Source organism: Nannobrachium achirus, assembly GCF_963921795.1.
Source record: "Nannobrachium achirus genome assembly, chromosome: 3".
NCBI classification, from domain to species: Eukaryota; Metazoa; Chordata; class Actinopteri; order Myctophiformes; family Myctophidae; genus Nannobrachium; species Nannobrachium achirus.
In genome coordinates, this window is record NC_137812.1 from 46,449,444 (window position 1) to 46,464,132 (window position 14,689).

Consider the following 14,689-nt stretch of genomic DNA (forward strand, 5'->3'; position numbering starts at 1 on the left):
TTAGAGCCGAAGATGACACTGCTCGCTCGCACGCACACACGCACGGGTCGCACGCACGCACGCACAGATTAAGATCACAAATCACTTTATCCATTTGTAACTCAGAGAGTATACGAATGTAACCAACGGGTGCAACCCCAGAGTTAAATTTACAGTGGCAGGCTTACCCAGTCATGAGGAAACATTGTACATGCAGAGGCACTCATGCACACCTGTCATATCATACAGTAGGTGTAGGCATGCATGCAAATATGGTGTCCCCTGCTTCCTTATCATTCCTGTGCTACACTCACTATATATGACCATGTATGTGAGTGTTTTGACAAGCCTTCCTGGTTTGGCTCTTCCCTCTGACTCTTGTTCCTTTAACCCTTTAAACCAGGGGTCTTCAACGTTTTCAGGCCAAGGGCCCCTTAGCTGAGAGAGAGATGAAGCAGGGACCCCCACAACCTTTTCATAGATTCCTTATAGTTTCATCATTTGACAGCACAATCATCAGTGTATTTTGGATTCATGTCAAGTCTGCTCTTTTTCTCCTCTGCACCAAACCTCTTTGCCGAATCTACAGGCGTTGTGAGCTTGTAGATCTGCTATTTTTGTCTAAAGTTCTCAGAATAAGAACACTAGGGTTCAAGTGGTTAATAGAAAAAAAGGAGAAAAAAAGTTTCTATCACTTAAAGATTTGGAGGACCCCCTGTATAACTCTGATGACCCCCTAGGGGTCCCGGACCCCCTGTTGAAGACCCCTGCCTTAAACCATTCGTTGACTGGGGCTCAATACTACATCTGCTCCTTTCCCCCCTCCTTTTTCTCCCTCTACATCAGATCTCATCTGGTATGTGGTATAAAAATAAATTGGGATATTTGATTTTGTCCATATTGCCCAGCCCCACCACACCCACACACATCTCTAACAGACTGGGGTAGATTTACTCAAACAAATTCTCATTTGAAATCTGCTGTTTTTGTAATGTTCTTTCTTGCCAGAATAGGGAACGAGGGGTTTGTGTTTTTAATTGATAGTGCATACTGTAACCTGGAGCCGCTGTGTACTTACCGTACTCTGCGCATAATGTTGTGCTTGCCAGGTTCTTCTTCTGCTGTTCATTATGTCGAGTCTGCTCAGCTGTCTGGCCATAATGGAAACCGTCGGGGTCCTTTTTGTTCTGCGGAAAGAGCTTCACAGGAGAGGACGGCCCCCCGTTGACGAAGTCATTTAGAAAATAATTAGAGAAGGCAGTAAAACACAACTCATTTAAAACGCTATCTCAATGCTGTATGCCCGCAGCGTTTCCCAAACAATGGTCTGGTAACCATTTTTTGGTCACAGACCCACTTTATGGGTTGTAAGTAAATATTCCCTTTTTATTTAAATAATCACACCCAATGTGAAGTGAGTGGTGGTCGTGCTTGCATAACGTCTTCAATTGGTAATTGGTGATGTAATATGGCTACACACACACACACACACATTGCTATGGCAAAACACTGAGGAAAAAGACCAGGATATAGGTCTAGGATGTAATTGGTGATGTAATATGGCTACACACACACACACACACACACACACACACACACACACACACGCGCACACACACACACACACACACACACACACACACACACACACACACACTTACATATTGCTATGGCAAAACACTGAGGAAAACACATTGCTATGGCAAAACACTGAGGAAAAGTGGCTACAGACACACGCACAGCCACTCTATGGAGCGGTTTACCACCGCTCAAAAACAATTAGATTTTCAGAACAAAAAAAAACAAAAAAAGATTAGTAGATCTACAAGCTCACCTTTGCTGCATGGCTACACACTGTGAGATTTTTTATTTTTAGTTTAGGTAATTAGTTGGAGGTCAGCAGTGTATGAAACGGAGGCATATAAATTGATGTTATGATGTGAATGAAGATAATGACAGATGGTGAGTTTTGTAATTGAGTGATTACTGATTAAAATTGAACAGATTAGATAGTAGCGCGAGAGTGGTGTGACATCATGGTAGAATTAATGTGTTTCATACTGTGGACTTTCTTTTTTGATTGACATAATATTTTATTAACAGTTTGCTAAAACAAGGCACGTGGCACTGGTCTATACAAAATAACACTAAAGGGATGACCCAGTCAGATAAGCCCAGGCTTGTTTCCATTTCCATTCTGTTCTTAAACTGAGATCTGCATTCAGAAACCATGTATGAGATTACATTACATTTCAAGTTCTAGTATACACAGTATTAATTTAAAGGAGATAACCACCCATTTTCAACATTGAACAGAACATTGTCATTAATAAGTCACATGGGTATTGTTTTGACCTTTACTGTTCAAGGCTCAAATTAGTTCTCCTGCTATAACACTAACATTGAACCTTGTAAAAGACAAGGCCCATTTTCCACTGTAATTATCTTCTATTTCTTTTTATTTTATTTACCTTTTCTTTATTTCTTCTTCTTTATGACTACTTTTTCTCCTTGATGATATCCTTTGCAAAGTACTGTGTTCTATCTCAATGTTATATGAGATACACGAAGTGGTTCCTGTGCAAATAAGCTGAAAAGCTTACTAGAATCTCCTTTTAGTTGACCTTGTACCAGTGATTTGTACTGTCATGAAACTTTTCCTATGCAACCTTCTAATAAATTCTTCAATCAATCAATCAATCAATCAATCAATCAATCAATCAAGGGGCGCCCGCTGGCCTAGTGGTCAAGGCGCATACCACATACTAGGCCCGATCCGGAGGACCTTTGCCACATGTCATTCCCCATCTCTCTCCCCATTTCCTGTCAGTCTACTATCCTATCAAATAAAGGCATAAAAAGCCCCAAAAAGAAATCTAAAAAAAAAATAAAAAATCAATCAATCAAACTGTTAGTGTGTGGGCTGACAGCTTTATGTTGTTGTTGTTTTATGGGGGGGGGGGGGGGGGCTACTGGGTGTTACTGTGTGCGTGCGTGTGTGTGTGTGTGTGTGTGTGTGTGTGTGTGTGTGTGTGTGTGTGTGTGTGTGTGTGTGTGTGTGTGTGTGTGTGTGTGTGTGAAACAGAGAGAGAGAGAGAGTGACATTATGGCTGTGTGCCAGCAGATGACCTGCAGTTTTAATTGCTTGTCATTACAACAGATTTAACCTCTGATCCGCCCTGCAGCAGGCGGACTGGAGCCTTGTAGCCATGTTCTGACAGATACACAGACACTGTGTGTGTGTGTGTGTGTTTGTGTGTGTGTGTGTGTGCGTGTGCGTGTGCATGTGCGTGTGCCCAAAGTGCGCTGTGTCTCTGTGCTTCCACCCATCATCATCATCATCATCATCATCATCGGAGGCCCATGTCTCAGTCGACTTCATTACAGAAGTCTCCCACCAGAGAAAGTCGAAGTTGAAAAAAAAAAATACTTTCTATTGTGAAAATAGCAGATCTACATGCTCACAACGCCTCGTGGCTATTTTCAATATCTGCCTCTTTATATTTGACAAATTGGCCAATGTTTAATTTGTCATTTTAGACTAGGTATTAAAAAAGTCCTTAAATTAGCACTTTAGAAATGTGAAGATACCCTCTAAAGTAAACACTTAAACTTTATGTTGGTTTGTTTACAGTTGAGTGAGAAAACAATGTTTCACATTAAAGGAGTAGTTCACCACTTTTCAACCTGTCTTCATATAATAGGTCCTCACTAATGTTCATGATAAAATATCACAATTTTTTTCTACTCAGTCCAAGTCTCCTAGGAGAGCTGTGGGAAGTTCAGAATCCATCGTCTTGTGACATCATCATTTCCCCCCCCCCCCCCCCCCCCCCCCACAAAAAAAATATTTTTGAAAAAAATATTTAGATGGCTTCCACTTTAAAATTGCAACTTTTCAGGAATAGAAAGCCTGCAGTTTCTATAAGCTGGATTGGCAATCGATGATGTCACAAGACGATGGGTTTCTGACCTGCCCACAGCCCTCCTCTGAAAAAAAAAGAAGCTATTTTTGAGTGAGGACCAATTGTATGAACATAGGTTGAAAAGTGGTGGAGTGCCCCTTTAAGTTACTCATCTGGGGACACCTCAAAATAACTGTGGGGTCGTGTGTGATGTGATGACGTCATCAAACGATAAAGTCGACTTCAACTCAACCTTTTTTTACTGAGTCGAGTCGAAAAATCACAAGTCGTTAATGCCCTAGTGTGTGCGCATGCTGTGTCTCTGTGCTTCCACCCATCATCATCATCATCGTCATCATCATCAGAGGCCCTAGCCGTAGCAGCCAGCAAGCCCCATTGATCCCCATGCATCACACTGTGTCTGACTGACAACATTACCCAGCTGACCACTGCTGCTCGGTGGCACACAGATTGAACGTGCATGATAGATTACACTATGGATTATGATGGATTACCAAGCACACTTCATGTGCACACAACAGCATGCTCATAAATACAGCACATAACAATCTCTCCCTTTAAATCACTCCATCTTGCTCTCTCTCTCTCTCTCTCTCTCTCTCTCTCTCTCTCTCTCTCTCTCTCTCTCATATTTCTTTTACAGTTTGACATCATGGGCCCTATTTTTTGTCCATGCCTTAGCCCTTATCGCTAAACCTTTTTTTTTTTTACTATTTTGAAAAACATTTTAAAATACTTCAAATAGCCCATATACATCAACACATTGTGAGCTTGTAGATCAGCTATTTGAAGTATTTACTTTTTTTTCCCAAACAGTAAAAAAAAAAGGCAAAGAAGTTTAAGGATAAGGGTTAAGGCATGGTTGAATAAAGCTGCATAACTTTTAGTTTCATGGCCGTAGACCAGAGTTGATGCCCTCTGTTATGTTTAAGCCCTTTTTAGTTATCGGGAAAATCAGTCTGGCAGGTTGTGGTCAAGCCCCCAGAACGGCTTGTAAACGTTGAAGCGGCCGCCCTATTGGCCAAAGCTGGAATTTCAGGCGGGGTGAAACATACAAGCACGAGCATAAGAGCGCGCCACTGGTGTCTACAATAGGTTTGAATGGACGTCGACGTCGTTCGTGACGTCATTACGTCTCGACGTCAAACATTTTGGCACATAATTATGTGCCAATTTCCACCAGAATGCACCTGGATTCAGCTACTTCCGCATGCTTCAAAACGCCACTGAGCACTTTCATTGATGTGAATGGCTAGGGGCGGGGCTGTCCGCTCTCTATCCTTCTCGAAAAATTAGAATATTGTGTGAAAAAGCATTGCAGATGCCACAGCACCCCAATTCATAACTGACTTTGGAAACTTCCCACTGGACTTCAAGCAACTCTGACTTCAGAAGGTTGACATTTCTCTATTATAAATACTTGTTTTGAGTGGTCTCGTGTAATATTGTAATATTTTGAAATATGCACTTTTGATATTCATGAGATGTATGCCATAAAAATTTAAAATTTAACCAAAAAAGGTTTGGAATAATTCACTGAATGTCCAATGTATCTAGAAAATATGAATGTTTCAAGAAATATATGAAAGTTTCAAGAAAATGTACAATTACAAAATATTCTAATTTTTCGAGAAGGATTTGTATATATACTCTATGGTTGTGGTGGGTGACTCTAAATGTGTTGCCATGGTAACACTCAACATTCCCCTCCTCCTCTTCCTTCGTACCTGCTGCCTCACATCAATTCATTATGGATGGACATATTCAATCAAGAACAATTTGTTCTTGATTACTCTACAGTTGGAGATCTCTGGTTGTGCTTAGCTTTTTAAGTTTCCAATTTAGATGCCATTATTAATTTATGCATGAATAAAGCTGAAACCCTGCTCCTTAAAGAAATGATAAGATGTGTGATATTTATCCTACTATAAATGTGCGACATCTCTGTCCGCCTGTGTGTCAGTTTACGTATCTTGAGTATCGTTCATCCGTACGACTCACTAAAACACAGCTTCACGCGTCGCAGAGCACCCGGGGATGTGCTGTGCCTATTACACCAATACGCCGATATATAGGCATATATGGAGATCCATTGTCTAGAACCACTGTTACAGTATGCCCAAATATGGGGTCAACCGACTTCATACTTGCTGTGTGTATCTCCAAGTACCCGAGGGAGTGATGCGCAGAGTGGGAAGTCGTGGGGGCCGATCCCCAAAAGATATTGATAAAAGCGCAAATCCCAAGATGTGTGATGTCATAGACTGGCCTAGAATCCATATTTGGGCATGCCTCACACAACTTTATATGGGCATGAAAGGGACACAGACAGATATATTGAGAAATCTCCATATACAGTATGGGCATAAAATGGAAACAGATCGATAGCTGCCTGAACTTCTAGTATGTCACGATTTATCAAGATGAACTGAGTTAGACTTGGTTGCAAAGAGTACTAAAGACCCATTTACAGACAACGTCACACTGATACAAACCAGTATGCGCGCGCAGGTCGGAGGCAAAGGAAACCGACCGCTCATAAGATGCAATGTAAAAGTGGCTACCAGCCTTGTGTAAAAATGCATCCCATTAAACTTTCAGATGCTGTTTTTCTCCCAGTGTGGAGGAAGAATGCTTTGGATTTTTTCTCGCCCTTGAAATATATAATCCTTGGTTTCTGTTGTGTGTAACAATAATAGCAATTCAAAGCAGTTGTCCTCAAAACCACTCCTACAGTCGCCGTAATTAGAATGGAGGGAGCGCTCCTCATCACGGCACCAGAGCTGATCAAGCCTAATTTGTGCTCCATCCCGCGACTGCCAAAATAGCAGACCTCCAAGCTCACAACAGTGGCATCCGTGATCGCGACACGGTTGTGAGCTTGTATGTCAGCTGTTCTCTGCGCGGAATACCGCTACAGGGTGAAGTATAATGTCTCGCTAGGAGCCTCTCACCAGCCATTAACACTCAAGAGGAGGTTGAATGAACATGAGACTTAAACTTGAACAAATGGCACACTTCCAGAGCTAATTATTATTTACTGGAAATATCTCTAGCCCATTGGCAGGTATACGAATAGCAGAGCTATAGCCTGATTTGCCGCTGTTTAGACTATAGAACAGCACGCCTGTATAACATTTTATCACTGAAAAAAAAGCTGCGGGCCAGATGCCCTCCTTGAGCTTTTGTTAATAGTGTTGTCAAACATAGTAGCTGGCAGACACTTTGTTAACATCTTTGTTTCTCTGTTTGTTACCTCCGTAACCCACTGTGTGTGTGTGTGTGTGTGTGTGTGTGTGTGTGTGTGTGTGTGTGTGTGTGTGTGTGTGTGTGTGTGTGTGTGTGTGTGTGTGTGTGTGTGTGCGCGTGCATCAGTGTGTGTGTGTGCATCAGTGCATGAGTGCATGACAGAGGGTCTATTTGAAAGGCTGAATTTGTGAAAGTGGCAAAGAGTTGAAGGATATAATTAAGCAGGAGTCGAAGAGGCAAACAGGGAGGAATAGAAGCCATGGAATGATTAATAGAGAGGTGGAGAGGGGGATTAGTGGGGAAGAAAATTATTTGTACTGCCCATTGGTTCGACCTTCCATTGTTCCGACCACGGTTAGGGTTACGTTTTGGCATAGTATGAGTCATTGGTGAAACAAAATGTGATAGCTAATTCTAATGTAATGGCTAATTTTCAAGTAAAGAATATATTACAATTATGATGTGTATCAATTTTGAAATATAACTGCAAGCAGTTATATGAGCACAACTGTCACATTCTGCATCATCCTGGCTTTGTACCCTTCCTTTACCACTCTCTGCGCCCCCTCCTCCTCCTGGTTTCACAGCTGTGAGCTGTTGGCCTAAAGACTGCCTAGTTAACCAGAGGCTAGTATACGCCTATCTGTGACTGCTCTCTGTGTTGGTTCATTGTAGTGTTAGGTTCCTTCTGTCCTGGTATCTGTGTATTTGCCATGTACCTTTGTTTGTATAATGTTATTATTTAAGTAAAGTCCTCTGTGGTTTCCTTTCTCTACTTTGAGTTGAGTTCTGCATTTGGGTCCAAACACATCCGGGATCCTGACAGAATGAACCAACCATACTGGACCTATCCTGTGTCCTCGAGTTCCCCCTGGGTCCAGTGGGTCATTTGTCCCCTTGAGTGATTGCCTTCTGGTTCATTGCTGTCCATTTGGAGAGTCATTCCCGTCGTTTTGAGCTACTGTATGCATATGACGTATGTGGACTGACTCGTCACTGCAGTTGGGGGTCCTCGCCCTCTCTCCCCACCGGGCCCTCCTGTGTCCTGCGACGCCAGATCCCACTGCTGCCCTGCTCTCTATGGCTCTTCTGCCCACTACCCCCTGCCTGGGTAGTGACGCAGTGCCCCATGGTCCAGTGACACCGAGCGCCACGCTGTTTGTGCCCTCTGCTCCTTTTAGTGCCAGAGCCCTGGCAGCTGTTAACGACATTTACCGGTAGTTGTCTTTGACACATGTCTAAACACAGTTTTCCAACAGGAAATCATAGTCCCCTCTGAAGCACGTCACCACTAACCACCTACCATTCACCCCCCCCCCCCCCCTCTCCATCTCTGTCGAGTCTGTTCTTTACTTGTCATGTGAGGACTGTTGGAAGGAAGGGACAGCGTTAATCCACTTCTAACCCCTCCATCCAAACCTAATGTGTTTCCCCTAAATATTTCAGCATGCCCTTCTTGTGTTCCACAAGGCTGAGTACTCAGCACTCCTCAGCTGGAACTCACAGAAGCACCATACTGTACCCACCGATAGTGTTAGGAACAACTGCTGGAGAATGAAGAGGAAAGAAATTGTGGTGGTGGGGGGGATTAAGAGGAAGAGAAGATAGGGGATGTTGAACATAGAAAAGATTTGAACATACAGTAATGGGTTATGTACAAGTGTATCTGTGTGTGTGTGTGTGTGTGTGTGTGTGTGTGTGTGTGTGTGTGCGCCTGTTTTCTGAATGTTACTGATTTAATATTCTTATATCAGCATGTTAGTAAGTGCACATGCACAATTTTTTTCCTCCTATTCAAAAGAGTATTGATGATTTGCCACTGTATACTTGTGTGTGTCGACGTGTACGCGTGTAGCACTATGAGCACAGCAATATCCTGAGTGTTCGATTAACTCGGAGAAGGTACGAATCGAACCGAATGGTCTCAAATAGATGCATTTGGTTCGATCTGTACCTTCTCGGAGTTAAGTGAACACTCGGGACTTCACAGCGTGGACCTATAATTTACGTGTGTCTGCATAGAGCAGCACATTGGCTGATGCAACGTGGAGAAAGCTTTGCAGTGCGGTTCATCAGACCGCTCTTCATTACTTTGCTGTGACAGGAGCTCATCAGTAGAGATGATGACACCCACCGTGGAGGCTTCTCCATTCAGAGATGGTTCACTGGCGCACATGCTTAAAGGACCACACTGCCGTTAGTGCATGTTCACAGCTTTGGATATTATTTTGTACTACTTAAACCATTTTCCTGTTGATGACTTTATTTTTAGACTATTTGTTCGCATTTTGTCCTAGGCTGTTAAAATGTTACCAAACTTACCTGGATAACTTGGTCAATGTGTTTGTTTGATAAGTCATGGACATTTGAGTGTAGTGTAATTCGTTAATCTTTTCTCAAGGACGATTTTTGTCCAAACTTTTAAAATCAATGTGTGCATTAAAATGCAACAGCAACATAACATTAACACAATTAACATTGCAATGCAGTATCTCCAGATTGCTAGTTGATTTTTATATTGTACTGAAATTAACTGAATCCAAAGGATTCTTTGAAAATCAAACAAACCATGGTAAGCTCTGAGAATTTCTCAGCAGTATTGTCAAATACATTGAGTTGTAGTTACAGGCTATAGTGGTGTGAATATCACAGAGGCGGACAAGTTCTTTACTTTGCACTTAAAATCATTGTATTTCCTATATGTTTAACAATACCAAAATCAAGGGGAAAAGGGAGGTGGAACAATATGTTGGCATGTCATTGTTCAAACAAAATCAAAGAACCATCACGCGATCCCGGTTGTATTCTCACCACAGTCCCCAGCGAAATTCCTCAATCTGCATTGGCTTAGAGTGGCGGTTTCCGCCGAGGCATCTTCTCCCCGTGCATTTCACGTAAATGTGGGCTCAAATAATCCAAGTATGACTCTACAGTCGATATGAACATTTTCGCTAGCTTAGCCCCTAGCACTCCAACTATGCTAATGCTAACGTCTAAACAGAAAATGGATGGGAGCTTCCCAGAAGCTATAGCAGGGAAAGGACCTCACATCACTTCCGCTTCATGTCAGAGGAGCCATGCGCTATCGATGGACGAGCGGTGACTAGGGAAGGTTAGACGATCGCCGATTTTCGGATAAAAATAATTTATTTCGTTTTTAATGACCCAGTACGGTAAATTACGGCCCGGCTGAGACTCCTTGCTCAGATGTCCGGTATAAAACGGTTTTAATATGGGCATCTCCATACGGCTGTCAAAGTGTTAAGTATGCACGACAATACTCATAGAAACACAGGTGTTTTGGCAATGGAGTTAAAGCACTGCCACCTCACCAAAAATCACATCATGTTGCCATCAAATGTATCAATGGTACTTGCAATAGGAAAAACAGTGTGTGAGTCAGAATTCAAACCTCTTCCAAATCTCAGTCCACCCATGAAAATCTTCCTCTTCACAAATATGACATGGGGCATGACAATAGGATATGTGTTTGTGTATGTTGGCTTGTTTAAATGGTGTAGGATTGTCTACCATTGACAGGGTTAAAGCCTTGATGGAGTAATCCCAGCCTCTACCTGCACCTGACTTGGTTTCAACGTGCACACTCTTATCTTGCATGACAGGAGTCATGTCAGGGCTGGCACAGGAGGAAATTAAAAGGCTTTGTTGCCATTGTTCTACTTGGGCGGCCATTCTTCAATAAAGCCTTGCATTCTGGCCTGTTGCCGACATATTAATACATATACTACACACCACACTACACATTAACACGTATTTACACAAGCACAAATACATTTACATGCACAGCTGCACCTCCACTACAAATGAAAAAAGAACACACACACACACGCACGCACGCACGCACGCACGCACGCACGCACGCGCGCGCGCGCACACACACACACACACACACACACACACACACACACACACACACACACACACACACACACACACTCAATGACCTGTGAGTAGTGTCTGCCAGATGTCTTCCCTTTGATATTGACGGAGCTTTAAAGGTAGATGGATATTGATGTTTTCTTTTCTTGTGTGTGTGTGTGTGTGTGTGTGTGTGTGTGTGTGTGTGTGTGTGTGTGTGTGTGTGTGTGTGTGTGTGTGTGTGTGTGTGTGTGTGTGTGTGTGTGTGTGTGTGTGCGTACGCTAGCTGTCGGACCAGTAACCGGAAAAGCCTCATCCTGACCAGCACATCCCCTACTCTGCCACGACCACACTCCCCACTGCCTGGACACATAGGTAAGGAAATATATTCATTGTAATAATATACGGTACATTGTAATATTATATTGGATCATAGGTAAGTAAAGATACATTGTGGTATTATAGGCCTATTGTATCATAAAAGATAAATTGTGATATTATTTTGTATCATAGGTGAGTAAAGAGATACATAAAAAGTTATAACATTATATTGTTTCATAGGAAAACTGAAGGGTTTCATCAGAGTATTAGGTGATCGTGATATGACTAGATATTGGCTGACATTTTGGATTTGGTAATATCATGATGCTTGTGGTTTTAATCACTTATTTCGTTTTAAACACCTATTTTGTTGTAAAATAAAAACATTCTATTTAGTTATTTTTGTTATTTTATACTTTTTAATGTTTTGGGGGGAAACTATTCCCCAAAATCACCACAATATTATAATCACAATGCCGACATTGAGGTATTCGGTCAAAATATCTTCATATTAGATTTTTGAGCGGTGGTCACACCTTCTCCTATACGTGGCCGTGTGTGTGTGCATGCGTGCGTGCGTGTATGTAGCCTGAGTCTGTATGTAGCCTGCAATACCTTTGCTGACCACACATGTTAAGGGAGGGGCGCTGTTGTTCAGGCCAGGCACACTCACACTCACACACGCACGCGCACACACACACACACACGCAGCCTCCACCGCTCAGTTCACACAGGTGTGATTTTTTCATTATCGTCCAGCTCTACTAGGAAATATGAATTACAATAAATGAACATAATATAGCCTACCATTTATTATAATGCATTGCAGTGATTTCAAACACTGCACCACTGACTAGTTGCAGTTCAGTTCAAAATATGAATTCCCTATTTCTTCTGAATTAGTGGAAAATTCTGGTTGACTATACTGTGCCTTTGATTTTTTTTTTTTTACTGTGTCTCAATAGGAAGCAGTCCTTTGGATAGTCCACGCAACTTCTCACCCAGTGGACCAGCTCATTTTTCCTTTGCTTCCTCTAGAAGGTCATTGTTTTGTCTTTATTCACACACACATGCACACACTGAGAAGCGATTTCTCTGAGAGTCCACATCGCGAATGAAGGTATCAACCTGTATGAATGAGGCATCAGCTACAGTATATGAATAATCTTTGGTGTGAAATATTTGCTCCAGAGTATTTTGCGTGTAAACTTCTCAATGTATACTTCTACTCCACTCAGAGGCAAATATTGAACTTATTTACTCCACTGCAATCATTAGAAAACATTAGTTAGTAGCTACTTTGCAGATTTAGATTATGATCACAAAACATACATACACATCCATTTAAGCCCTATTTCATACTTTGATTATTTGAAAAACATCACAATGCATTGTGATCTTGTAGATTAAAAAAGAAGTTGTATACATTTTGAAACATTAAAAGAGAAGAGAAGTGAAATGGGCCATTTGTAATTAGTTACAAGTATAGTCTTGTTCCAATAACTAACATTAACTAACATTTTACAGGCCTTTCTATAATGTATTATTGCTACTTTTACTTAAGTACTCTGAGTAGTACTTCTGCCACAGACAGGGATGTCTGGAGATGCCCCGAGGAAAGACAGGAGATAAGAGGAGTGAAGGCATAATTGCCTTGATTGAAAGGAAGTGAAGAAGTGGAATTGCTGCTGCGCAGTCAGCCACTGTTTCTGTTACCCAGAGAGTCTGTAATAGAGACTGAAATAGGAGTTCTCACTGCTGAAAGTGATAGAGAGGAAGAACCTTCAGGTCATGTAATAAAACTTTCACCCTCTTTTCTTTATTTCTCATTTCTTTCCTTTTCAAGGGCTGATGGTCGGAGATGGTCATTGGCCTCCCTGCCTTCTTCTGGATATGGCACCAACACCCCTAGTTCAACGGTAGGCGTGTGTGTATTACATGTGCAGTGCACCAATGTTATTTTATTGGTTATTGGTTATTGTACCGTATATACATTTTATAAAGGCAGTTGACTCACAGTCATATAGACATCTTAGTCCCAATGAACATACTATAATGCGCCAATGCTTGCTGTGCTGCCAGTTCTGACAAATTCACAGACTAAAGGCCAAACCGCACAAATGCAACTAGTCACAACTCCTTGCAACTAAACAGTTTTAAGGCCATGTCACACCAAGGCAACTCCTTGCAATTGCCATTGGGGATAACGGTTGCGAGTACGGTAGTTGTAACTTGCAAATAGTTGCACGTTGCAAGGAGTTGCATTGGTGCAGTTTGGCCTTAAAAGCAAAGACATTTTCTGTATATTATTTTAGTTTTTCATGTTAATCTTTTAAGTTCACAATATAGTTTCAGTTGCATTTATTTTTCTAAAGTCTAGGTTTGTTTTCCTGTCTGCTCAACTTACACAGGAATCATACATTTACACTTACACATGGTCTGACTGCAGTGGTATCCTTCAAGGTGACATTATCCATCATGCATCTCTTTTCTATTAGTAATATATTAGCTACTACCATGTTAGGAAGTAAAATTACATTCATGTAGTTGTTACTGTACATGAAATTCTGGCACGCTATTGCCTACAGCAGGGCAACGTTAGGCACGGGTGCCAACATTGGCACAGGAGAGGGTGATCACTGGCACACTGGTAGAATTACATCTGCACACAATTCTACATTCATTAAAATTATGAACTTTGACTGGGAGTCGGGGAGATAGGTCTGAGTCTAATGATCTTATAACAATGTCCTGACAATCAAAACACGTCCGAATTTTGAAGCGGTGTCATTAAAATGTGTGTTGACATGGCACACTAACTGTCTACAAAATAAAAACATGGCACTTAATTTCAAAAAGGTTGCTGACCCCTGCCTTACAGTATCTTATACTTATAATAGTTCACAACGCGTCACAATGAGATTAATCTCTCAAGAACAGACTCTCTGAACAGAAGCACTGGGGTTCCTTTTCCTTTTCAAAGGAAAAAAAATTTTTTTTTGATGATGGCTAGCCAGATTGCTGTGAGCTTAATCCACACATCAAAATGTGTCTGTAGCAGGCTTTTGTATGGACAGAACATTCATCATTCTTCACCATTCCTTTCCCAGCATGTGAAAGTGAAAGTGAAAACTCATTAATATATGTTGAAAGCACATCCTTATCTTTTAATTCATTAATTATTCTTATATGGGAAGGGAGATAAGTAAGTGTTGAAATCTGGAATAGGCTCTTATCTTCCCTCATGAATCTAGTTACTAAATCTGCAGTAGTTGCATTAGTCATGAGAATGAAACACCAAATTTAATTTGAGATATTTGTGATTTGTCATTCAT

At 41.5% G+C, this 14,689-nt stretch overlaps 1 protein-coding gene across 1 annotated transcript in view; it reads left to right on the forward strand.

The window, feature by feature from the left end:
- The window catches only part of mast1a (microtubule associated serine/threonine kinase 1a), a gene marked incomplete at both ends in the record, with an annotated part of 79,480 nt that overhangs the window by 20,232 nt on the left and 44,559 nt on the right, over positions 1 to 14,689 (forward strand). The window contains 3 exons of the mRNA XM_080722638.1: positions 11,320 to 11,408; positions 12,320 to 12,395; positions 13,201 to 13,273. Coding sequence (XP_080578764.1) covers positions 11,320 to 11,408; positions 12,320 to 12,395; positions 13,201 to 13,273 — 238 coding nt within the window. The remainder of the gene's footprint in view (positions 1 to 11,319; positions 11,409 to 12,319; positions 12,396 to 13,200; positions 13,274 to 14,689) is intronic.